This window comes from Cyanistes caeruleus, chromosome 20 (genome assembly GCF_971803275.1).
Source record: "Cyanistes caeruleus chromosome 20, bCyaCae1.hap1.1, whole genome shotgun sequence".
NCBI lineage: Eukaryota > Metazoa > Chordata > Aves > Passeriformes > Paridae > Cyanistes > Cyanistes caeruleus.
The window spans coordinates 7,400,211-7,425,215 of NC_141720.1; the positions used below are offsets into that span (position 1 = coordinate 7,400,211).

The window sequence follows — 25,005 nt, forward strand, 5'->3', positions numbered from 1 at the left end:
ACTGACTCCTTGTGGAAAAGGCTGCAAGGAGCTGCTTTTCCAAGCCCTCCTGCCTGCAGGCTGAGGGTGGATGGGAAGCCACATGGATGCTGTCAGTGCAGGAACGGCACCAGAGCGGCTGTGGGGCTCAAGGGCTTTCTGCCCCTCTCTCAGGGGGTCAGGTGCAGCAGATCTGGGAGGTTTCAGCAGCCCAAGGTTAAAAAAATATCATAGAGACGTGGTTTGGGTTGGAAAGATCTTAAAGCTTATTGAATTCCAACCCCTTGCCATGGGCAGGGACGCTTTCCGCAATCCCAGCTTGCTCCACATCCAACCTGGCTTTGGACACCTCGAGGGATGGCACAGGTGACCCACTGGAATGGTGACCCATTCCAAGGCCTTCCCAGGGAAGAATTGCTCCCAAATATCCCATCTAAACTTGCAGAGTGAAGCTGTGATGTCCAAAGGAGCTGGCAGGGACACACCGGGTGCTCCCACCTCATTTCCTGCTTCTCTTCCTCTGCTTGCAGTACACAGACGGGGAGGGAGAAGGTGACACTTACTACTACGAGTACCCCTACTACGAGGATGTGGATGAAGCTGTCAAACCAGAAACCCCCACCACCAAACCCAGCCCTCCTGAAGTGGCTGCTGGAGAGAGACCCGAAACCAAGCAGGTATGAGGCAGGGGTGAAGGTGATGCACCTTTCTAAAGGGGAGGGTGATGCAGAATGTTTCTGTTTCTCTGACGGCGGTGTTTTATTTCCGACAGGATTACCCAGCACCCACAGCAGCCCCTGAAAGAGGGAACCCTGGGAAGCAGCCCAAGGAGGACGGAGCAGTGGATGATCCCCTGGTTGATGAGTACAACTACGAGACCATCAACGAGGAGTATTTTACCCCAATGCCCTACGAGGATCTCAACTACAACGAGGAAATCGATCCCCAGGGTGGCCTCACTGAAAATGCAGTGGAAGCTGAACTCCCCACCAGCACTGTCGTCACCTACAATGAGACTGATGTAATTTTGATTCATTAATTTTAATTTATTTTTATTTTTAATTAAATCTGCTGTTTCATAGCCCTGTAAGTAAAGGAGACGGGAGCGGCCAGATGGTAAATCCGTAACTGGTTCAGGCAGCTGCAAGGAGAGGAAGTTTCTTGTAAAATGTTTTCACTCCAGATTTTTCAGGGTGGGGAATGCAGATATGTAGAATCTGGTTAAGGATTATTCTCCTGGAAAAAGCTGCTCATATTGACATCTGCATTTCCTCGGGTGAAGTGGTTGTCTGACAAAAAGAGAAACAAGGGTTGCTGTAAAAATCTCAGTAAAAGCCTTTTATCCCAAAGTTATTAATATAAATCCTTAAAATGTTGATTTGCTGGAGAACATCAATATTTTTCAGTTTGCCATTTGCACTGAAAAGCATCTTTAAGTTTTTCAGTTTGGGGGTTTTTTTTAAACATTTCAACACTGGGACAAAGCCTTGATTCCAAAACTGCTGCGTCCACCTGGTGTGAGCCCCTTTATTCTGTGCATGGATCTGCTCAGAGCTGGGATCAGCCCAGACCCCACAGCTTTTTCTGTTGGAATATTTAACTTTTACCTTCCCAAGCTTCAATATCCTTCAGCTGAAATGCTGCACTCGAGACTCCCCTGTGCTGAAGACTTGCCCCGTTCTCGCTCTTTATGTCAATGCTCAAATGTGAATGTTGCTGAGACTGAGATGAATTTTAGGGGAGCTGGGTGCTGGGAGCACAGGGAGCAAGGAAATAATGACATCAAATGAGCAAATCCTTCATTATCCAGGAGCAGCAGCAAGGGAATCAATGGTGGGATAACGAGGAATTCTCTGAGAATCTTGCTCTAGTGGAAGATGTCTCTCCCCAGGCAAGGCTTTGGAACTGGATGAGCTTTAAAGTCCTTCCAAGCCACACCATTCCAAGTTTCTATAATGCTTCCAAATCCCATCCTAATTCCCAGGGAAGAGCTTTGGGGTACTTTCTCCAGGAGAATTACTTGTTGTGGAGCAGTCACAATTCAAGGTTGGCAAAAGAGAAAGCAGAAGTTGGCCAGGATCCCTGGAGATGGAAATTTGAGGGAAAAGGTGTCAGGGAAAGTGTCCAAGCAAAGATCTGAGCAGCTGGAGCGAGGCAGGTGCAGATCCAGCCACTCCAAGGGCAGGGGGGATCCTCTCCAGCCAAAATGTGGTGGAGGAAGTTGGACAGCCCAAAGTGATGCACAGGGAGAAGAGGAGAATGCTCCAGGGGTCGAGGGAGCCAACCTGAGGGACCCCACGGATGGGCAAGTTTTCTGTTTCCTGACCAAGAGCCAAAAACCTTTGGCCATGCTTGGACTTTCTAAGAGAGAGGAATTAAAGATTGGATAGAGGGGCTTTAAATGAAAAAGTGGAAGAGGAAGGAGGTGGCTTCAAGGGCCACTTTAGTTTTTGAGGAAAGGAAATAGAGGAGGAAAGTTCAGGCAGGGAACTGCCCATTTATTCCTAATATCATTTTTCCATGCAAATAAACCTGGGGACCTCAATTAGAATATCAAACCAGACATTTCTGATATTCATTTCATGCAATTTGCTGTTATCCCCAAACCCTTAGAGCTGGATGAGATTTTTTAGCTGAGGGTTTTAAGGTTTCAAAATACAAAACCTGGTGAAATGTTTCAGCCAGGACAAAAAGGGAGAGGGATGTGATAGCAACAGATCCATTTGAACCAGCCCAAAAGAAAAATAATCCTGACTTTTCCAAGTTTTTTAATTGAAAAATTACCAAACTATAATTTCTGCCAAGGCCAGTTGGTGTTTGCAGAGGTAAGAGAGGGTGGGCTGGTGATTGCCTTAGTTCTAGGCTTAGTCTTAGTTTAATTTTAGAATTAAAATATAATAATGTAATAAATAATTCTAAAAATATTAAATTTAATATAATTATAATATAAGAATATATTTAAATTATTAAAATTTAAATCCCACCTTCTCTTACCTCTGCAAACACCTCCTGAATTTAGACCCAGATGTTCAATTTATGAGTTCTGAGCAGTTCTGGTACAGAAAAAAGTTGTGATGGCACTGAAGTGACTTTGAATTCATAGTAGTGAGGAGCTATTTCTCCAGGAAGCCCTGGAAATAATTCAATTTCTGGACTATTTTGGTCATTACCTGGATAGGAAAGAAAGCAAATAAATCTCAGCAGCACATGTTGTTCTCTGCAGGGCTGCTCAGAGCGAGGGGTGCCAAGGGCCTGTGCCTGCCAGGCTGCTGGGAGCACAGGGAGATGGAGAGCAGCAAGGAAATTCTGAGCCTTGTCTGGATGTCCTTGCTGTGCTCCGTGGCATCTGAGAGGATTCTGACAGGATTCAGGGACTGAGGCATCAGATTTGTAACAGCTTCTGCTCCTTGGATGAGCCCAGGCGCAGATTGGATCCCAGACTAAACAAACAGGAGGTTTTCACAGGAGTGAACTCGGGTTTTTCCACATTTCCTGCTGTAATTGGACACTCACAGTGACACATCGTGGGGTTGGTGTGTGTCTGAGATCTGGGAACGGATGTGGGACTCCTTGGGCTTGATAATCCTGAGTCTCCAACACCGAGGCCATGAGAAACGAGGAGGATTTGGAGCTTGAAACTTCCATTACCTCTTTCTTCAGGCATTTGGAGTGTGCAGGATCCTCCTGACGAGAGCTCTGTGCTGTGTTTTGTTTTCCTCACTCCAGCTTTTCTACTCACAGTGTCTTACTGGGGATCAGTGAAGAAATCCCAGGGAAAGCCAGGGTGTATATTTGACATGAAGATTCTCCCATCTGTCTTCCTGCTGTTGGAGAAGTCACTGGAGACTTAAAAATTCCAGAATTTAACTTCTCCCCAGGTTTTTCCCTTGTCACTATTATTATAAAGCACCCTCATTTTGCAAAAATCACCCCCCTTAATAGAGAACACATTAATAATATTCCAGCATGCCCAGCTAGGAGAGAATTCCAGCCTGACCCACTGCTGCTCTTTCCTCTCCAGGCTGCTCAAGGAGGGGATGACCTGGATAAGGATTTCACTGAGGAAACCATAAAGGAATATGATGGGAATTATTATGACAGCTATTATGACCGGACAGCCTCTCCCGACATCGGCCCCGGCATGCCGGCCAACCAGGACACCATCTACGAAGGGGTGAGAGGCTTTCTGCTCCATCCAGGAAAATCCTGCTTCAAAATGTTGCTCCTTCCATAATTTAGAACAGAATTAGAGCAAAAAGCCAAGGATTTACCCATGTGCAACTCGTATTTAAACAAGGAGGAGCTGCCCTGGGTCTCTCCTGCAGGAACCTGAGCAGGATTGTGCCAGATCTCCAGTTCCTGGTGGGGCTGGTGCTGGTGATGATGGCAATGTCCTCTCTGACTGTCTGGCTTTGTGTTTCCCTGTGTCCCACAGATCGGTGGCCCCCGGGGCGAGAAGGGGCAGAAGGGGGAACCTGCCATTATTGAGCCGGTAAGGAGCACCTGAATTTGGGATTTTGTTGATTTTTCCCCATGGAAAAAGGTGCAGAGATCTTGTTCTTAGTGGGACAGCTGGGAGGAAAATCCCCATGAAAGAATTCCCTGGTTCATATAATATAAACCACTGCCATTATATAATTTTTTTAAACCTTCAGGGAGCGACCTAAATGGTGAAGGAAGTGCAAGAATTCTCATGAAATCCCTCATTTAGCAAAATAAAACCTGGGGCTGAAGCGTTGGGCAGGGGACAGGTCTCATCCCTCGGGAGTTTGGGAGTGTCCCTGGAGCATCCAGGTCATTTCCTGGGCCACCAATGGGCTCATCCCTGTGAGAATGAGAGGGATATAAAATAAATCCCTGCACACAGCTGTGGAGAGGTTTGCTCCTGCACCAGCTCCACAGTCCCACCAGCTTTTCCTTTGTGTCCTCCCCGGGGTGGAACCCTCTTCCTTTATATTTCTGGCCTGCTTTCGAAGTTGTTTTCCCTTCTAAAGAACAATTCCAAGCTGTCCGTGCCCTCTGCATTCTGCAGAAGCTGTGGGTGCCCAGCCCAGCACCCCGAGGTGGGGAAGGAGCCTCATGGTGGGGATGGCTCAGGGGCTGCTGTGAGCCAGCAAGGGGCTCTTGGTTAATTCCCATTTTTCCCCTCTCTGTGTGCCAGGATGGCCAGGATGCCCCATTCCTGCTCCTCCCCAGGCTGGAACTGGGGATCAGCTCCTTGCACCCACCTGCCCCAGCCCAGTCCCCGAGGGCTGAGCTCCTGCTGGCAGCTCAATTAACCTCATTTTCCTTGGCAGAGGGCCAGCACAGCACCCAGCATGTGCTGCAGCAGCACTTCCCATCATTCTGAGACCATTCTTTTCCTTTCCATGTTTCCTCCTTTTCCTCTTTCACCTGAAATTCCTGCAGGTGGTGGGGAGGGGAGCCAGGGAGGAGCTGGGGTGCAGCAGCATGGCTTCAAAACTCCAATTAAAGTCTCTTATAAAAACATTTCTGACCTTTCCTTCCTTCTCTTCCTTTCTGGGTCTCTCACTCCACAAACAAAAGGAGGAGCCAGCGATTTCCTTATCAGAGGGGTGGGAAGGGAAGAGGGGCAGCCAAACCCCACGAAGATGATGGCAGAAACCCAGCCTGAAAAGCTACAAAGCGAACAAAATAGTTAAGTTTAATCATCCAGAAAGAATTTGGCCGCCTTTGCTATTTCAAAACACTGGAGCACGGATGGCTTTTGCCAAAAAGTAAACAAGACCAAATGCTGCCTTGTCCCTCTCCGTGCAGCCCCTCTTGAGCAGGGAAATTCGGATTTGCTTCGCTCTTTAGCTCTTTCTTTTTTTTCTTTTAGTTTTTAGTTTTTGATGGGAGCTGCAGGAGAAGGGAAATAAAGCCCAAGCACAAAGTTGGATTCTGCTGGATTTTGACTCCTTCCCTTTCAAAGCCAGCTGTCCTTCAATCCTTGCTCTGTGCTGACACTTGCTGGAGGCAGCCGGGCAGGGCAGGGGCAGGAGGGATGGAGAGGAGGGATGCAGGGATCCCAAATATCCCAGCTGTGGGGTCATCAGGCTCCTGGCACCTCCTCAGAGCCCTCTGTCCTTTTGCGGGGACCCTGGTGCTCACCTTTAGGGAGGGTTTGCTCAGAACTTCTGAACTGCAACAAGATTTCAGGCTGATTTTGGGATGTTTGACTTCACTTGTGGGTGCTGTCTGAAGCAGAAGCCTTGTCCTGTTTTCCCCTGGGACAATCCCAAATCCACGGCTGGCTTGGCCCCCTCAATGTCCCTAAAACCCTCCCACGTTTCCAGTGTTCCCACTGATGAACATCCATGGAAACACAGAAGGTTTCATGCCAGGGAGAATCTCCAGATGTCCCCAAGGCCAGAGCTTGACATAAACCAGCAGATAAATATGGGAAGATGCCAGGGATGTTTGCATCCCAAATGGGCCAATTATCCCTGACCTTTCCCCCTGGGGAGGAGTGTCCTGGGGAGCAGAGCCTTGATGCTGTGTGTGCTCACAGCAGCACCCCAAAAACCTCCTGTGTGGGCTGGGGCTCTCTGCACTCTGATTCATTTCTGTTTTAGAACCTGTCACACCAGAATGTGCCATCACTGGTCCCAAAAACGATGGATTTTGGGGTGTCCGTATGCTGGGATCTCAACAAGGATGGATTTGGGGTTGTTCATATGCTGGGATCTCAACAAGGATGGATTTGGGGTGTCCATGTGCTGGGATGGGTTTTGGGGTGTCCATGTGCTGGGATCTCTGGGATTTCCCTGCAGGTTGGAGGACAGGCATGTGGAATTCACCCCTAATTCCCACCCAGTGCAGTATTTCCATGGCTGAAGCTGAAATGGGCAGGGGGTGAAGCCCATGACCTGAATTCCTCCCTGGTGAGGAGCTGCAGAGGCTCTTCCATGATGGCAGCAGCAAATTTCCCCCCACACATCCAGCTGCAGCGGGAGCCAGACCTTCACTGGGATTTTAAATGCCGTGCTCATGAGTGTGGACACCAGGAAAGGCAGAAAACAGAGCTGGCCACGCGTGTTTTGGTGCAGAAACCCTGATGGAAGCAGGGCTGGGTTGTGGCAGGCTGCTTTAGGTTATTTTTTGCTGCTCTGGGCTTAGGGAGTGTGGTTTTTGGGGCAGGAATGCCTGGATTTTCCTGCAGACATTTCAGATTCGTTCAGCTCGGTTGGAGTGGGGTCAGCTGAGGTTTTTGGCACCAGAGCCTGAGAACAGTTTAGGGTGACCCCAAAGCAGCCCCTGCACAGCTTCTCCCACAGGAGCCAACTGCTCCTCCACAGATTTTTACAGGATTTCATCCCTAAGGGAAAATGTCCCTGTTTGCCACAGGTGAGCTGGGAATTGCTGACTCAAGCTGGGAACTGCTTCATCTCTGATCCAGAGCTAAAATGGACAGAGCTCTTCCCAAAACATTACCCTGATGCCTTCTGGAAAGCTTTTTCCAGGTGGATTGGAAGGTTTCATTCCTGCCTCTTATATACTCATGGGGGGGGAAAAAAAAAACCCCAAACTTTAATTTTCCTGAGTGCATGACAGATCTGATCTAAAGTGATGACAAAATATTTAGATTGAAGAGGCTGGAGTACCAATATCCCAGAATTTTTCCTACACCGTGATTTCCTACATTCACAGAGGAAATCACAGAGTGCAGTCTGCTGGAAAAAATCATTTAAAAACCACCTTGCAATTTGATTGCTAACTTCTTGTTCAGCTCTTTAGGGCTAGGAACAGCTTTTTCCTCCAGCTCCAGCACCATCAAGGTTGGATAAAATCCAGGATTTGCATTTTCCCTGGCGCTGAGCAAAGGGAGAAGGTTGTGGTGGGAAAGGTGATGCTGTGCTGGGGCTGATGCTGGGAGTAAGGGCTGTTCTGTGGGATTTAAATACACATTATTTGGCTTTTCCATGATCCTCTGCACCTCTGGGAGAAGTCATCCAGAGGGAATGGAAACCCTCCAGCTCTGGGTTGTCTCCATGCAGCAGCAAGAGCTGAAACATTTAAGAACAAATCAAACACTGGGCTTTTCCCTGTGGTCAAAATGACTTTGAGGATGTGTCTAATCACTTTTTTCCTTTCCTCTTGCCCAGGGAATGCTGGTGGAAGGCCCCCCTGGTCCTGAAGGCCCAGCAGTAAGTGGCATTTTCCTCCTGCTCAGGGTGTGGGATGCTGTCCCCGGGCTCTGTTGCTCCCATCTGCCTCACATGTGCACAGAGAGAGCTTTGGGGTGGATATTCTGGTGCAAAAATAAACAGAGAGCTCAAAATCTTTTCCTGCTGCTTGTAGAAATCTGCTACAAATAATAACACATTTTGGTGGCTTAGGTTTTTTTCCCCATTTTCTCTGCCAGGGCCTTCCAGGACCTCCAGGACCAACTGGACCCGTGGGCTTAATGGGAGACCCAGGGGAGAGGGTGAGTGACCGTGGCTTTCTCCTCTTTGCTGGAGTTTTGGGTGGGTTTGTGTGGGCTGTGGGGTATCCCTGGAGCCCTAAAATCCTGTTAAAATCCTGTTAAAATCCTGTTAAAATCCTGTTAAAATCCTGTTAAAATCCTGTTCATCCTCAATGAGAGCAATTCCCAAAGGACTTGATGGTGGGGTACAGGGCAGAGCTTTGTATCCAGAGGAAAAAGGGTTGGGAAACAGGCTCATTACTCAAATGTACAGAGCCATTTTCCAAGTTAAAACCAGTATTAAGGCTGCAAACCCCCTGATCTCTGCCTGTGCCCTTTGGCTGCTCCTTCCAGTGTGGCACTGGGAAAACAGGAGGGGCAAACACACCCAGGGTCATCAGCACAGGGCAGGGAGTTCAGCTGGGATTCTGCCCCTCATCCCAGCTGCTCCTGAGAGTCCTGACAGAGGGTTTGGCTTTGCTTTGCTCCAGGATGGTCCTGGGGTCATGCCAGGATCTTTCCCTATGGCCTTTCCACGTCCCAGGCTGCTCCCAGAGGGAAAGGAGCTCTTGTGCAGCACTTCATCTTTTCCCTAGGTGGGTTATTGCTCTGTCCCAGCGAGCACCAGGCACTGATTCATGTTCTTTAGCAGTGCCATAACTCAGGTTTGGATGTTGCTGTAAATCAGTTTTGTCCCTGGCAGCCTCTGCTTTGTGAAGTGCTGCTGCAGAGCCTCCAGCTTTGGGATGTCTCCCCAGAGGCTCCCAAGTGTTTCAGGCCATGGTGAGCCCAAATCCCACCCCTGAGCACTGCAGCTCTGTCGGGGTCACGTACCTGGGATGGGCAGTGGTCTGTGTTTTGGGAGCTGCTGAACTCAAACCTCAGGTCAGTAAGTGCAGGAGCAGCATTCCAGCAGCAATCCACGTCCTTGGAAACACCAAAAATTCAACCCCACTGTCCTCGCTCCCCGAGCTGAGCCTCTGAAATGACCCTGGGACTGCTCCTGTTGTTCAGCCTGTTCCTTCCCCCTGGCAGAGGCAGCCAGGTGAGCAGGGACCTGGGTGGGCGAGGAGCCCACTGCCCACTGCTCCCAGCCCTTCTCCAGCAGGAATGTTGGCCTGACATCTCATGGAAAACTCACCCTAGCACTGACAGGGCCGTGGCTTTGCACAGAGCCTGGGCTGCCAGGACAGCTCTGTTTGGGCACAGGGCAGAGGGGTGCCCATGGCCTTGAGCCATGCTGGGGTCTGGGGATGGAGCACCAGAGCTGGGCAGAGCTGGCAGGGCCAGCAGGAGCGCAGGAGGGTGCAGGGGACATTTCCCAGCAGCAGTGTCTCCAGTAAATCCCTGGAATTCAGCCTGGCCGGGGAGCAAAGCAAGCGGAGTTGGATGCCCTGGTGCACGGCGGTGTGGAGGGTGTCAGGTCTGTCCAGAACGGCCTCTGAGCACGGCTGGGCCATCCAGGCTCCACCCAAAGGACCAAAGGATGTCCCTGCAGGTGTGTTTGTGCAGGCAGGCTCGGTCTGAGCTGTGTTTTCCCTGGAAAGCACAGGAGGGAGGGAGCAGCAGTGCCACAGATCCCAGGACATGCTCCAGAGCACACAGCATCCCCCTGCTGTCACTGCTGTCACCCAGCAAACGCAAACACCTCTAGAGGAAGGGAGCTCTTATCAGCAAACACTTCCCTAATCTGATCCCTGAGGTGCTGAGCAGTTTTCCTGGCAGATAAGGGTGTTCCTGTGGCAGGCTGCTGATCCTTCCTGGATCCAACAGCTGATTCCCAAATGGGGAACCACATCCTATTTGCATCCTGGGTGCCCAGAAGAACAAACTGGAGCTGCCAGACACAGACTCTGTGTGTTTGTAGGGCTTCCCGCTCTTCTGGCAGATTTTTTGACTTGGACAAGGTGGGAAAAAAGGCAATGGCCAAGTTCAGATGGGAAGGCCTGGCTGGAGCAGGGCTGGGGTGTGGCAGATGTGTCCTCACACAGCTGCTTGTTGTTGTAAATGCAGCTCAGTGTTTGTGGCCTAGATCAGGTTTTTTTGAGCAACCTAAGACCCAGAAAGAGTAGAAGGCAGAATTCACCCCATTCCAGAAGATCAGAACATTGTCAGATCCCAAGGATCTCCCCTTGGCCTTGTTTTAAACGCTGCCAGAGATCTGCTGTAGCTTCCTCTGCAGTGCCCGTGGCCGTGTCCCCTTTTCCTTCTGATGTGCCCACACTGCAAAATACAGCCCTTGGGAGAGAGAAAATCACTGCTGGCCCACACTGGAGGTGTCTCCTGAGGTTTTAAGGTGAATTTGAGGTGATCCCTGAGGCGTTGGAGCATTCCCAGGCACTGTCCCCAGCCTGGGCACTGTGTTTTGGGTCAGGCCCGTTGTTGTCTCCCTGGTCCCTGGGGCCTTGGCTGGAGCCCTGTGGGTGCTGTGTTCACACTTTTCCCCTGGAGCAGTGCTGGGAAGGTCCTGCCCTGCTCTGCTCTGCTTCTGTGTCTCCTGATGGAGCAGTAATAACATTTCTGGTGGCTGTGACACGGCTGAGGACGAGGGGCCCTGCCTGTGCTCCATCGATCCGAGCCTGCCAGCTCAGAAAGTCAATCCAGGCTCAGCCATGGGGGCTCCTGGGCCTGCCTTAACCCCTGTGGCACTGCACTCCTGCCCTACAGGGAGCCCAAATTCACACAGGGTGGGTGAGCTGAGCGTGGTTTGCACCTGTCAGCGGCCTGGGGTGAGCCCTAAAAATCCCAATTTGGCTTCTGAATATTTCCGGGGTGCTGTTTTTCCCTGTGTCCCTTTTCCCTTCCTCACCTGTCCCCACCATGCCCGCACCCTGTGCAATGCCCAGCTCTCCCTTTCCTCCTGCATTCCTGGCAGGCTGGATGCTGGCCCTGGGGACACTCTCCTTCTGTCCTTTGCCCAGGCAGATGCAGATATTTGCTGGCCAAGCTCCTCTGGAGCAGCCCTGCAAAGCTAAGCAGCAGCAGCAGACACTCTGTCCCTGATGCTGCTGCTGCACGCCCTCCAACAAAAGGAATAATTTGCATTCTAGCACAGGCTGCACAGCCAGCTCTCTGTCCAGCACAGAGTGTAACACAGTGTGCACAGATAAGTGATGAACTCGCAGGGCCAGGAGCTGGATTAAAACCCTCCTTTTCAATTAGAGCAGCTCCTCTTTTAATTTGTTGATTATTAACCCTGAGAGTGCAGCTCATGAATTTACATGACCCTTCCCTGTGTACAGTGAGGAACATTCCCTCTGCCTGCGTCTGATAAAGAGATTTTTTAATCTGCTATCAGGCAGGTGCAATGAATTAATAGCCCAACAATAGTCAGCTCTGTTAATATTGGCCAACACTCATTTAACTCTGGTTTATTCTTTAGAAAAAAGAGAGCTTTATTTATGTAAAGCTTCTTCCTTGATCAGTGATTTCAGGAGGCACAGAGGAGTTTGTGTCAGCAGCAGAGCTGAGGAGCAGCCTGGGTGTGGGAGGTTCCAGAGGGCTCGGGATGCTTTGGGATGACTTAGGCAGCTTTCCTGGAGCAGTGGGAAGAAGGAAATATGGCATTGAGGAGAGCAGAGAGCTGTTCCGTGGGGGCTCCAGACTGGGAGGAAGGAAGTGGGAAAATGTGTGGTTTTGAAGGGGGCGAGCTGCAGCATTAGAGCAAACTGCAGCTCCCTCACCCTCCCCAGGGTTTGTTTGGAAATTCGGGTGTCTGGGTGCTCGGGGAGGGTTCAGCACACCTTGGGGAAAGGCTCATCACAAAATATCTTCACCTTCCAAAACCATTGAATCCCAAAGGAATTACTCCCCTGAGGACAGTTTTGCACCTCAGAAGTGAAACAGGATCCCTAAAAATCCTTTTTTGCCTTCTGAGTACTTCCAGGGTGCTGCTTTTCCCAAGTGCTGCCTTAACCAGGAAACCCCCAAAACTGCAAGAAACATCTCCTATTATGTAATTTTCTGACCAGGACTGAAAGATAACCAGGAAGAGAGAGACACTTGGTGAATTTTAAGGCTCAGCACCGTGGGCTGCTGGTCCCACTCTCACTGCCTGTGACTGAAGGAACCCCCACACAGACACCCCCAGGTTTCAGTTTAACCATTCCATGGAAATATTACCCCAGGGTTTGCTCTCAGCGTGGCATTTCAGAGCACTGCACCAAATGCAAGCTGAAGTCCCCATCCCTGGCTGCTGTATATCAGCAAATCCCCATTTCCATAACGAGAGCCACACAGATTTACACCCAGACCCTGGCAGGCTGCATTTCTTCCAGGCATTCATGAATTTAAATTTCCAAAGTGCTTTATGGGTTTGATTTTCCTCCATTCCACTGCTCCCCCACCCCCTGCTGGTCCATTCCACCAGGAAAAGACCTCCCACACCCAGCCTGAAACAAAAAGAGGCATTTATGGATAAAAGCACTGCATCAACACTTGTCAGCAGAGATAAACAAGCTTAGCCCTGCTCCACCATAGGCAGGGCTGGAGTTAAAGGAGGGAGAGAAAATAAAGTTTATCATATAAAACAAGCCTGGCCTAAATTATTTGTGCCATTTCTGCTCCAACAGATGGGTCTGGGATGGGATCTCGGTGGGGTGGCTCTGGTTTGAGCCAGGCTGAGCAAGCTGGGGATGTCCAGCCTGCCTGGAAAAATGGATGTGCTGGAATTCTGCAGTCCCCCCTGGGCACTGCTGGAATTTTTCCTGGTGTTTTTCTGCTGCTCCATCCCTGGGAGCAGCGCTGTGATTCCAGGCTGGTCGTGGTGCCCTGTCCTTGTGGGGCTGGGGACAGGGACAGCCCAGCTGGGGACAACCCAGCCCTGGCCAGGGACAGCTCCTCACCCCCTCCAGGGCTCTGATGTAGGGCCCTGAAGAGTTTGGGTTTGTTTTTTTAAGGGGAGGGAATGAGGGAACTGTGAAGTTGGATGTGGAAGAAGAGGGAGCAGAGAGGTGTGGGGTGGACAGATCTCACTGGAAGGGTGTGGGGCAAGGGTAATGCACCGAATCTATTTTGGTCTGTTGTGTTGTTCTATTAAAATATTCTGATTTTTAGGCACTTTGTTACCTCTTTGTCTTTTCCTCCTGCCTTTCCCACCTTTACCCACCTCCCTTGCAGGGTGACCTTTCCTGGCTTTTTGGTGTCACCGTGCCAGAGATTTGTGGCAGAATTTTGTATTTACATTTTTTTCTGGGGTCTGAACAGGCTGCAGGCAGGTTGAGGAGAGCGAGAACTACAAAAATGTTCATTGCTTTCCCTTCCAAGAGAGTCAGTTCTCTATAAATTGATTTATTAGTAGTGTTTCCTAACTAAAGGAGTAGCCAAGTCCTCAATCCCAAGCCATTGGCCACAAAATGAGCACTGGGGCTTTTCTTGACCTTGCTGGGATGTGGTGAAGTCCCTGTTGCCTTAAACTGCTGTGAAAATTGCAATTAGCCACACACATTGATGTCACCCTCATTTGCATATGGGAGCACTGGAATGAGGAGGAAATCTGGGTTAACCTCAGCTTTATGCCAGGGAAAATTGGCTATATTTGATTCTTTATGGCTTCATCAATAGATCTTTTACTGCCCACTCCTTGCTTTAGTGCCAGCTAAAGTTCCTCCACTGCTGTTAATCAGCACAGCTCAGTGGAGATCCATGGATTTGGGCTGATTTACAGGTGGAAGGAGCCTCAAAGGACTGAAATAAAATTTAAAAAAAAAAAAAAAGACAGAAGAGAGCAAAGTGAAATGACCCAGCTGATTGAACACGTGTGGGAATGAATTTATCTTCCTCCATTTCCCTCTCACTGACCCTGAGTTAGGAAGTTTTATCTCTTTTTTGGAGTTTTTTTTAATAGGTTTTAGCAGATCCAAGTAAACATTGATTCCATGGAGTTGGAGCATTGCAGAGACTTGGATTGCTCACTCCAAAACTGCACCAGACAGACCCTGGAAATAGGAGGCAGGATGGAAGAGGAGGGAATTCAGAAAATTTAAGAAAAATTGGGATGGCCACAAGCTCAGTCCCTGTCATGACAATATCACGACATAACCACAGCTATTGATGTATGGACAGAACCAAAAGGATATTTTAGAAGTTTATTTTAATTTTGTCTTCTTTCAGGGCCCTCCTGGACGCCCAGGTCTCCCAGGAGCAGATGGATTGCCAGGACCACCAGGGACCATGCTTATGTTGCCTGTGAGTACAAACAGAATTAAAAGAGGATTAAAAACCGGATTTCTTGGTTTTGCTACTGTTAAATGGCCCTTCTTGTGGAAATCTCCCATCTCCTTTACCCCAAGGACACATTTTCCTTGAGATAAAAGATGCATCTGGATGGTTCCCCTTGTAAACTGACTTTTTGTAAAGCACTGGAGCTCATTCACCAGGCAAAAGCACAGACAGGTTAAAATTTCCAGAAGTGATGGATAATGATAAAATCATGGAATATCCTGAGGTGGAAGGGACCCACAGGGATTATTGATTCCAGCTCCTGGCACTGCACAGGACAAGCCCAGAATCCCAGCCTGTGCCTGAGAGCATTGTCCAAACATTTCCTGAATTCTGAATAAGCTGCAGTGCTTCTGACTGGACACAGAGAGACAAAACCATGAAGAAACCACTGAAGACACCTCCAAGAGCCAAATTTCCAGGCAGAACCCCCTGTCCCATGCTCAGGAATCTCTAACACCTCTTCAAAGTGCCAAAATTTCAATCACCTGAACTAATCCACCTCTTTTAATGACCAGTGGTGATTTTGTGTTGTTCTCCTCCTCCACAAAGCCAGCAAGTCCCAAATCAGCCTTGTTGGTCCTGGGACACAAAAGAAATGTCTTTTTTGGTGTGAGGCAGCCAGCTGCTGCAAATGAGCACTTGGGTACTAGAGGGAAGGAGTTTTTAGGGACAAACCTCAGCACATTGTCCAAGCTCCAACGGTAGAGCCTGGGCCAGGAGCTCCACGTGGAGCTTTGCTGGCCACCACACCATGCTTGGTGGCCACTCCAGGAGCCAGCCATGGGCCTGGAAATTGCATTTCTTCCCATTTCCCTGTCAGGCTCGTGTGGTCACACACCTGAAGCTGGCTGAGGTGACACAGAGGTGACACAGAGGTGACAGGGCTGTCCAAAGAGTTTCTGCAACCAGGAGTATCCCTCTTGTAAAACCTCCCAGCTGAGGCAGGAGCAGGCCAAGGAAAGCGGGGCTTTTGAGGGTGGAAGGAAATTTTAATCTCCTTCTATTTCAAATTTGAGGAAATAAAACATTAATATTTGTGAGGGGGGTTTGAATGCTGAAAGCTCCTGGCTTGAACAGCAGCCCAAACTCTGGTGTTCGGACAAAGTGCCACGCTCCAGCAGCTCAGCTTTGTCTGGAGCTGCACAAATAACCTGAGGCAACCCCAGTGCCCAGGGAATGGCAGCCTGGGAGAGCCCCTGTGGGTGCTGAGCGTGGTGTGTGAGGTCCCCGAGCCCACAGTCCCTCATTGTGTGCCACCCCGAGCTGGCAGCGCCTGGGAAGCGCTGGCTTGGTGGCCCTGAGCTGGGTGAGCCGAGGCCTCTGGGGTTCATGGGGCGGGCTGGGAGGGCTGGGGTGGCTTTGGGGCAGCCGTGCTGAACGGAGCTGTTCAGGCTCAGGCTGCTGAGGGTGAGGGACAGAAGCCCTGACACGCTTTGTCTGCCTTGTTCCCACCAGTTCCGCTTCAGCGGAGGAGGCGACGCTGGCTCCAAAGGACCCATGGTGTCAGCCCAGGAGGCACAAGCCCAGGCCATCCTGCAGCAGGCCAGGGTGAGTGCTGGCAGCTCTCAGGAGTGCCTGGGATGGCTCTCAGCAGGCGCCTGCAGCAGCAGAATGAACCTCTCACATCTCTGCACACTCCTCCCTGCTGCTGCTGGTGGAACCTCTCACCTGCCATGGTTTGCACCTGCGTGATTTGGGTTTTATTGACAACCAGCAAGGCTCCAGCTGATGAAAGCTGGTTTGAATTTCCTGAATTTTCCTCTGGCAGTGGCCACACAGAGCCGCTGGCTTCAGTATATTTGTATTTTGAGGGTCCCTATGAACAGCTGGGGGCTGCGCTCAAAGCATTTTCCTATTTTTGTATGGTTTCCCCCACAGTGAATCCTAATAATGAAACCTGTGTCACAGGTGGAAGCTGTTCCCAGAATCTCAGCAGGCAGATTTGTAATTTAGTGTATTTGTTTGGGAATACACAGTGACTATCCCTGGAACATTTCTTTCCTCGGATGACCTTATTGATTGATGTCCAAATCATCCCTGGCTCGCTGGTGAAACAAGATTGGCACATTCCCAGTACAACTCCTGTTTCCTGCCTGGATGGACACCTCAGTGGAAAAGGCTTTGCACTCATCTGCTCAAAATAAAACCTCGTCTTCAGCCAGTGGAGCTCTGAAATTGTTCTTCCCTGGGTGCTCGTGGGAGCTTTCCTGAGCTGATGTTAAAATCAGAGCTGCAGAAGGTGCTGGGGGAGCCCCACAATTCCCAAACCGCTCTCTTTGCCCCCATCTTGCCCCAAAGGGACCAAATTCTGCTGCAAACACACCCTTGCCATGAAGGAGACATTGTTTTAGGGTGGGAATTCCCAAAGGGATGCAGTTTTTTATTTGGGGACAGGTCCAGAGCCCACATCTGGCTGCAGCTGGGATGTGTGGATGGAGCTGCTTGGTCACTCAGAGCTGTCTGCAGACTTTAACACAGAGATTTTTGGGTCTATAATAAGCTAAAACCCCAATTTATTTCACCCTTAGATGGGATAAAAACCACTGGGATCTCCCCCCATCTCCTCCCAGGGTGGCACCTGCCTCTGTTGGGTTTTTAATGAGGTTTTTGCCTTAGCTGGGAATTTTCTGCTTTCCACCCATCTCCCCTTTTTCCAAAGGAATTGGATTTTTTACAGATTCAGGCAGAGTCCTGATCCCCCCAGCCACTGAATTTTCCTGTCCATTAACCTTGTGCTGCCAATAATTTCCTAGATTATGCTCCTGGTGTTACCTTGTCAGTCTTAATTTCCAGCTTGCCCAGCGTTTTCCCATCAGCATTTTATTTTCCTGGGAAATGGGGGGTTTGACCTGATAAACGTTTCATGAAAAGCATCTGCTTTTTCCAGCTCTCTGCGTTTTTCTTCTGCCTGCTGAAAATTGTGATTTATCAAAAAACAAAGAACCTCTCTCCCCTCATTCAAAGTCTCCTTTTTATTTAAATTTTCAAGTTCGGGGAAAAATATTTAAAACCAAAATAAATCCTGAGTAACTGTTGGACTGTGGATGAAAAGCTGAATATTTCTAGAAAGGACAAAAATCAATTTATTTTTTTTTTTGTGAACTTCATTATTTTGGCTAGAAACCACAATGCAGAAAGGGAAATAAATGTCATTTTTGTGAGGAACTACAGGATATGACAGGACTGGAAAACAGGATCCTGCAGCAAGGATAACCTTTTCCTTTTTGGGTTTGTTTTTCTCATTATCACTGCTGTTAATTGCATTATTAGGTTGATTTATCCCCTTAAAATTTGGCTTTCATTAGGCACCGAATGTTGTTGCAGCCAGCAGTGGTTCTGAGCATCTCCTTTTTAATGGGGTGTTGTAAAAAGATGCCACAGAACCCAGCATTTGTGCAATATTTCTGCCATTCCAAGCGCAATCACTGGGTAGATTTTAATTACTGGAGTACACAGATAATTACAACTCTTTGGAAGTGTTGGATTGTCACGAGGGAACAAATTGTCTGAGGGATGTTTTAAAGCATGGCCCGGCTCCATTTCCCACCATGGAAATTACTGGGTTGATGCATGGTTAACACGACTCCTTAATTATGGAGCTAAAAGCCCCCTGTGTTCGGCTTGAATTGGAGTTCAGTTGGGAGGATGTTAAATAGGAACCAAAAATATAAAAGGGAAGAATTCCTCTAAAACTGAACCACCAGGACAATAAAGAAAAAAGCTTCTCCTGAACTGAAGTGGGGTCATAATTATTTCTGTCCTCTCAGCAGATTCATGGACAGTGCAGGGGCTTTCATGGAGTGCTTTGGGCTGGGAGGGAGCTTAAATCCCACCTCATTCCAAGCACTTCCATGGGCAGGGACACCTCCCATGACCCCAAGCTCTGTCCAGCCTGGCCTTGGACACTTCCAGGGATCCAGAGACAGCCAGAGAAAATTTGGGCATGGAGAAGGTGTTTGCCCATTGTGGGTGGAACAGGATCTGGAGTTCCCTGGGGATGTGGGCATTGCTCCAGGGCTTTGTGGGCTCGGGGTGTGCAGAGAACCGAGGTGGTGGCACAGCGGTGGCTTTGTCCCACTGCAGCCACCAAGAGACACCCAGTGAGCCGTGTTTGTCCTTCTGTTGCAGCTGGCACTGCGGGGACCAGCGGGGCCCATGGGCCTGACGGGGCGGCCGGGCCCGATGGTGAGTGCTGGAACGGGGGATGGAAGTGGGGGATGGAATTGGAGGGGATGGAGCTGGGGGATAGAATTGGAGGGATGGAGCTGGGGAGGGATGGAATTGGAGGGGATGGAGCTGGGGAGGGATGGAATTGGAGGGGATGGAGCTGGGGAGGGATGGAATTGGAGGGATGGAGCTGGGGAGGGATGGAATTGGAGGGGATGGAGCTGGGGAGGGATGGAATTGGAGGGGATGGAGCTGGGGAGGGATGGAATTGGAGGGATGGAGCTAGGGAGGGATGGAATTGGAGGGGATGGAGCTGGGGGATGGAATTGGAGGGGATGGAGCTGGGGGATGGAATTGGAGGGATGGAGCTAGGGAGGGATGGAATTGGAGGGGATGGAGCTGGGGAGGGATGGAATTGGAGGGGATGGAGCTGGGGAGGGATGGAATTGGAGGGATGGAGCTGGGGAGTGATGGAATTGGAGGGGATGGAGCTGGGGGATGGAATTGCAGGGATGGAGCTGGGGAGGGATGGAATTGGAGGGGATGGAGCTGGGGGATGGAATTGGAGGGGATGGAGCTGGGGGATGGAATTGGAGGGGATGGAGCTGGGGAGGGATGGAATTGGAGGGGATGGAGCTGGGGGATGGAATTGGAGGGATGGAGCTGGGGAGGGATGGAATTGGAGGGGATGGAGCTGGGGAGGGATGGAATTGGAGGGGATGGAGCTGGGGAGGGATGGAATTGGAGGGGATGGAGCTGGGGAGGGATGGAATTGGAGGGATGGAGCTGGGGGATGGAATTGGAGGGATGGAGCTGGGGAGGGATAGAATTGGAGGGGATGGAGCTGGGGAGGGATGGAATTGGAGGGGATGGAGCTGGGGAGGGATGGAATTGGAGGGATGGAGCTGGGGGATGGAATTGGAGGGATGGAGCTGGGGAGGGATAGAATTGGAGGGGATGGAGCTGGGGAGGGATAGAATTGGAGGGGATGGAGCTGGGGAGGGATGGAATTGCAGGGATGGAACTTGGGAGGGATGGAGATGGTGAGGATGGAGCCAACCCAGCAGATCCAGCTCCCTGTGGGCTCTGGATCCATGGAAGGCTTTTCCTTAACGTGGTATGAATCTTCCCTCTTGAGGAAAAATGCAATAAATCCTCTTCTCTGTCCAAAGGGACCCCCAGGCAGTGGAGGACTGAAGGGAGAAGCTGGAGAAATGGGACCTCAGGTGAGTGTGGAACTGAGGGAGCTGGAGAAACGAAGGGTGGAGCAGCCAGTCCTGCCTGAGAGGCTGCTGGGAAGCAGGGATTGAGTTACCCTGGGCCAGCTGGAAGCAGGAAGGTGTGGGAACACATGTTTGGCATGGAAATGTCCCCCCAAGTGTCCGAATGCAGGCTCTGGACACGGTTTTAAACCAGCAGTGTAACACTCAGCAGGTCCCTCCCTGGAAAATCACCCATGGAGGAGTCCTGTACATAAAAGATAATTTGAAGTGTGGAGAATTCCCTAATGTTCAGGATATTGTTCTTCCAAGCCTTAAATCCTGCATCAAGGGCAAGTTCCCATTTTCTGATGGCAAGGGAAGTGATTTATGGGATGCATCTCCACCATGTGCTTGCAAAAGCTTCCTCACGGATAAACACCTACAATTCCTGCCTGGAGATGCTCAGTCCTGAGCCTTCCCTGTGTGTTTGGAACCACGGGCTCTGCTCCAGGGATTCATTTTGAAGCCCTGGTGGCCCTGAGAGCCCCAGCAGTGCCTGATGTGGGCACTGATCTTTGGGCCTGCCCGTGCTCCCTTGAGGTGACATTTCTTCCTCTCTCCTTGATTCCTTGCAGGGTCCACGAGGCATCCAAGGTCCTCCCGGTCCTGCAGGAAAGCCAGGCCGCAGGGTGAGTGTCCTGGCAGCTGTGCTGACCAGGCAGGAGCTGCAATTCCTGCTGGAAACTGCTCCTGCTGCCAAACAGTTCCTCAGCACCGAGGGCGTTGCACAAGAGCTGGCTGGCAGCCAGGCTGGGCTTGGCCAGGCCCTCTCTGGCCATCCAGGAGGACAAAATCAGGATGGGAGCTAAAATCTGGGAGCACACAAAATTGGGAGTTAAAATCTGGGAGCACACAAAATTAGGAGTTAAAATCTGGGAGCACACAAAATTGGGAGTTAAAATCTGGGAGCACACAAAATTAGGAGTTAAAATCTGGGAGCACACAAAATTGGGAGTTAAAATCTGGGAGCACACAAAATTGGGAGTTAAAATCTGGGAGCACACAAAACTGGGAGTTAAAATTTAGGGTACAAATGAGGATGGGAGTTGAAATCTGAGAGGACGCAAATGAGGAGGAGAGTTAGAATTTGGGAAGCCAAAAATGAGGATGGGAGTTGAAAACTGAGAGGAAACAAACAAGGATAGGAGTTCAAATTTGGGAGGACATAAGGATGTGAGATAAAATTTGGGACACAAACGAGGATGGGAGTTAAAAACTGGGAGAACAGAAATGAGGAGGAGAGCTAAAATCTGGAAGGACAGCAACCAGGGTGGGAGTTAAAATCTGGGAGGACACAAAGAAGGATGGGAGTTAAAATCTGAACAGTGTGGGGGGAATTCAAGGCTGCACATCCCACTCTTTTATCCTGGGTTTTTTTGGCTCCCTGGTGTTGTAGCTGCACAAATGCTTTGAATTAGCTTGGAGTCCTCACTCCTGGCAGTGTGTGAGGAGAATCCAGTCCCAAGAATGGATCAGGTGTAAATCCTGCTCCCTTTCCATCCCTAATTCTGATTTTGATTTCACACCACTCTTTGTCTCACCACGATTCATGCCAGAGGAAGGAACGAGCAAGTCTTGTGTGTGACCCTCTTCTGCCTGCCTTGGAACAGAAACTCTCATTTCAATTTGTGGCCAGCATCATTAGCATCTCTTAAAATGTGCTGGGAGATCATTCTTCCACATAAAAACCAACGACCGTGGCCCTGCAGAGAAGCGGCTCCACTGCCGTTCGTCTCCCACCTCTCATCAGCCCCAGGATGTTCCTTCAAACACAGAGCAGGGATTTTCCCCTCGCCAGGAGAAGCTGCCTGACTTAAATAGACCCTCACTCTGGCTTAACTAAACCCTGTCTCAGCCCCAGCTGTCCCTGCCTTACCCTTTGGAGTTGACTTTGGTGTTCTCTGTTGCAGGGCCGAGCTGGCAGTGACGGTGCCCGGGGAATGCCAGGCCAGACAGGACCAAAGGTAGCGCCGCGTTTTTGTGGATTTTGGGAATCTGCACCTTCTTTTTAACAGGAATGAGCTGAGGGAGCCATGGAGAAGGAGCCCAGCTTGCTGAGAGGAGGTTGTGAGGTGATCCAGAGGCTCTCGTGAAGCCATGGAAGTTGAGAGAGGGAAGTTAAACACATTCCTGAAAGGCAGAATAGCAATTTTTCCTTTTCCTGTTTTTTGTTGTTGTTTTTTTTTTTTTTAATGCTGCTTTTTTAAACTGCTGGATGAAATATCCTGCAGTTGTAGAACAAATATTTCAGAATCCCAATTACAAAAAACAAACAGGAACGAGTGGCTGGAAAGCCTCTAGAGCAGAACCACCAAAAAAACACCTCTTAACCGGGTGAGGAAATGGAGGCGTGGTGAGGAATTTTAATCCCCCGTAATTTTTTTTCATTGGACACAAAAACCCTTCGTTTTGCTGCGATCTGCTGGAATTATCAAGCAGGAAAGAAGCTGCTCCGCTGGAAATGGAATGCAGGGAAAGTTTGCCCAGGGAATGGCGCTTGAGAAGGCTGAAGCACTTTATTCTGGAGATACTTAAGGCTGGAAGTGATGGGGGGTTTGAGACAGAGACAGGAGACCAGGAATCATTTACCCAGCAAAGTGCTTTAATGAGCCTGTGCCCTCCGAGGAGGGAGGGGATGGAGAAACGAGCAGTGCTGGGAAGGAGAAGGGAATTGGCTGTGAGATCAGGCAGGGGATGCTCTGGGAGCTGCCAGAAGGACAGGGCTGGGGTTAAACCTCGCTGCTCTGCTCACTGAGACAGAAGGGAGCTGGGAAAGGGAGGAGCTGCTGCTGTTTTAGTGATTCACCTGCCATGAATATGTGAAAATACGCGAGGTTCACCCCTTTCTGGGGAAAAAGGGGCTTTTTTCTCTCCTGGGTGTTGCTCCCTGCCCCTCTCTGGGCATTGGGAGTCACCCAGGATTTGCAGCCCCCTCCGTGTCCTCTCCCTTCTCCAAGGAGCTGTGGCATTTAGGAAACAGCTCCTTCCTGGCCTAGCTTCATGCCCAGAATTTATTTATCTGTATTTCATTCCTTGGAGGGTTACAAAGGATGTATGGGATGGTGGGGAAGCTCAGGTGTGGGGTTACCACAGTTTGCTCAATGCTGTCTGCAATTCCATGGAAATAAAAAGAAAGAAATCATTGGACTGGGAGAAGCTGCCTGGAAGGGAGATGAAAAACTCACTCAGAGAAACTCTGAAATCCACATGAAAAAGCATTTCAAATTGGGGAAAGAGAGAAGAATTTCACTCCAAATGACCTGGGGGTGGTTTTTATTTCTTTTCCTTGTTTTAATCCCTAACTTTGAGATCATCCCTGGTCTGATGGAAGGCTGAATGTCTGAGGGAGAAAATCAATCCCTGCTCGACACAGAAGGGAAACAAATGGGAAAGGGTACTCAAATACAGCTGGAAATGTGTTTTGAACTGGTTTTGCTTTCAGGGTGACCGAGGCTTTGATGGCTTGGCTGGTTTGCCTGGTGAGAAGGGAAACAGGGTGAGTTATCTCCCACTCCTGCCTGGGATGAAACCTGGGGAGGAGGAAGCGCTGGGAGGGACTGGGATGAGGCACAGCAGAGCCTGAGTGTCCTTGAGAGCCTGTGGGATGTCACAGCACCCTCCCGTCATCCCAGGGAGCAGCAAAATCCCTCACAAGATCCCTCTGGGGCTGCTCCAAATCAGAACAGGGAGGAAAAAATTAACTTAATACAATGCAGCCTAAAAAAACCCAGCAAGAGGCAAAACCTGCTGTTGGGGGTGAAAATTGCTTGAAATTACAGTGAGTTCAAACTCTTTGCTTTATAATTTAGAAATGGGGGGGGAAATGAGGTCAGTTGGTTATCTTGGCAGGCTGGGTGTCCCTCCCCTCCCTGGAGCAGAGGGAGAGGCAGCTCTGAGGGCACAGGGACCTCCAGCACAGGCAGAAAAATCAAACCCATGCCTTGCTTCAGCACCATTCCCTGGTGGTTTCCATTGCCAGGGTGGCTGCACCTTCTCTGATGCATTTTCTGGCTTGTTTTTGCAGGGTGAGCCAGGCCCCCACGGCCCCCCAGGGGCTCCTGGAGAGGATGGGGAGAGGGTAAGTCTGCCTGGGGATTCGGAATTCCTAAGGAACCCCTGGAAACAAGAAGCAGATGCAGCATCAGGCATAGGCATGGCAGGAGCTCCCAGTCCCTGACCCTCCCTGAGAGGGAAGCAGGGCAAGGAGATGGGAGCTGAAGTGGAAAGAAGAATTTGGCTTTAAAGATCTGGTCAGGAAACTCAGGATTGGTTAAAAGAAAAAAAAAAATCAAAAATAATAGCTCAATAAAAAGTTCCTCCTCTCGGTGAGCGAATTATCACTTCTGATTTTCTGAAATCCAGAGGATTTGGGGAGCAGGAATTCCAGACAGAGGTGGGAACCAAGGAATAAATTGTTCACTTCTCTTTCAATCAGAAATGGGAGGTGTTCAGCAAAGCCCAGACTAAGTGATCACAGCTCTGGTTTAAGGGCAGAGCTTGAAAGTGCTGAAGGCACAGGTGTGAGGTTCCACTGAGGATTTCCCAGGCTCCTTCCACGGTGTTTTCTTCCCACTTTGGGCTGTTTGTTTCCCTGTAAAGCTCAGAAAATCACATCTTCCTCACCACAGCCTGGGGCGGGTTAATTCAGTGTGGCTGTGAAGTGCTCTGAGGCTGAACAGAGCAAAGTGGCTGGAGGGGCAAGGAGGAGAGTCAGAACTGGAATCCCAAAGGGAAAAAAAGGAACAATTGCAGGAGTGCAGGGAGCTGGGAAGGCAGGACTGGGAGAAGAGAGAGGAGGTTCCAGCCCAGGAGGAAGATTCACAAGGGCTGGATGCTGGGTTTGATTTCCTGGGAGGGAGCCTCAGGATTGGGGTGATTCCAAAGCAGCTCAGGAGAAGCAGCATTTGATAATTTTGGAGTTTGGGAGTATCCAGCAGGATATGGGAGAGGAGGGATAAAGAATCA

General features: G+C 49.9%; 1 protein-coding gene and 1 long non-coding RNA gene across 4 annotated transcripts in view; one reads left to right on the plus strand and one right to left on the minus strand.

The window, feature by feature from the left end:
• The window catches only part of COL5A1 (collagen type V alpha 1 chain), a 132,634-nt gene that overhangs the window by 59,377 nt on the left and 48,252 nt on the right, over nt 1–25,005 (plus strand). For all 3 annotated transcript variants that reach the window (XR_015278313.1, XM_086858824.1, XM_086858825.1), the window contains exons 6-19: nt 510–656; nt 752–1,000; nt 4,001–4,153; nt 4,415–4,471; nt 8,088–8,129; nt 8,348–8,410; nt 14,501–14,575; nt 16,067–16,159; nt 18,740–18,796; nt 19,951–20,004; nt 20,616–20,669; nt 21,951–22,004; nt 23,483–23,536; nt 24,065–24,118. Coding sequence is in view for 2 of the 3 variants with exons in the window: in XM_086858824.1 (XP_086714950.1) it covers nt 510–656; nt 752–1,000; nt 4,001–4,153; nt 4,415–4,471; nt 8,088–8,129; nt 8,348–8,410; nt 14,501–14,575; nt 16,067–16,159; nt 18,740–18,796; nt 19,951–20,004; nt 20,616–20,669; nt 21,951–22,004; nt 23,483–23,536; nt 24,065–24,118 (1,206 nt within the window). In the remaining variant the exon portion in view is untranslated. The remainder of the gene's footprint in view (nt 1–509; nt 657–751; nt 1,001–4,000; nt 4,154–4,414; nt 4,472–8,087; nt 8,130–8,347; nt 8,411–14,500; nt 14,576–16,066; nt 16,160–18,739; nt 18,797–19,950; nt 20,005–20,615; nt 20,670–21,950; nt 22,005–23,482; nt 23,537–24,064; nt 24,119–25,005) is intronic.
• LOC147649721 (uncharacterized) lies at nt 1,005–4,001 on the minus strand. The gene is made up of 2 exons (XR_015278315.1): nt 3,150–4,001; nt 1,005–1,268 (listed from the first exon to the last, which is right to left on the minus strand). It is a non-coding gene; the product is annotated as an uncharacterized LOC147649721 (long non-coding RNA).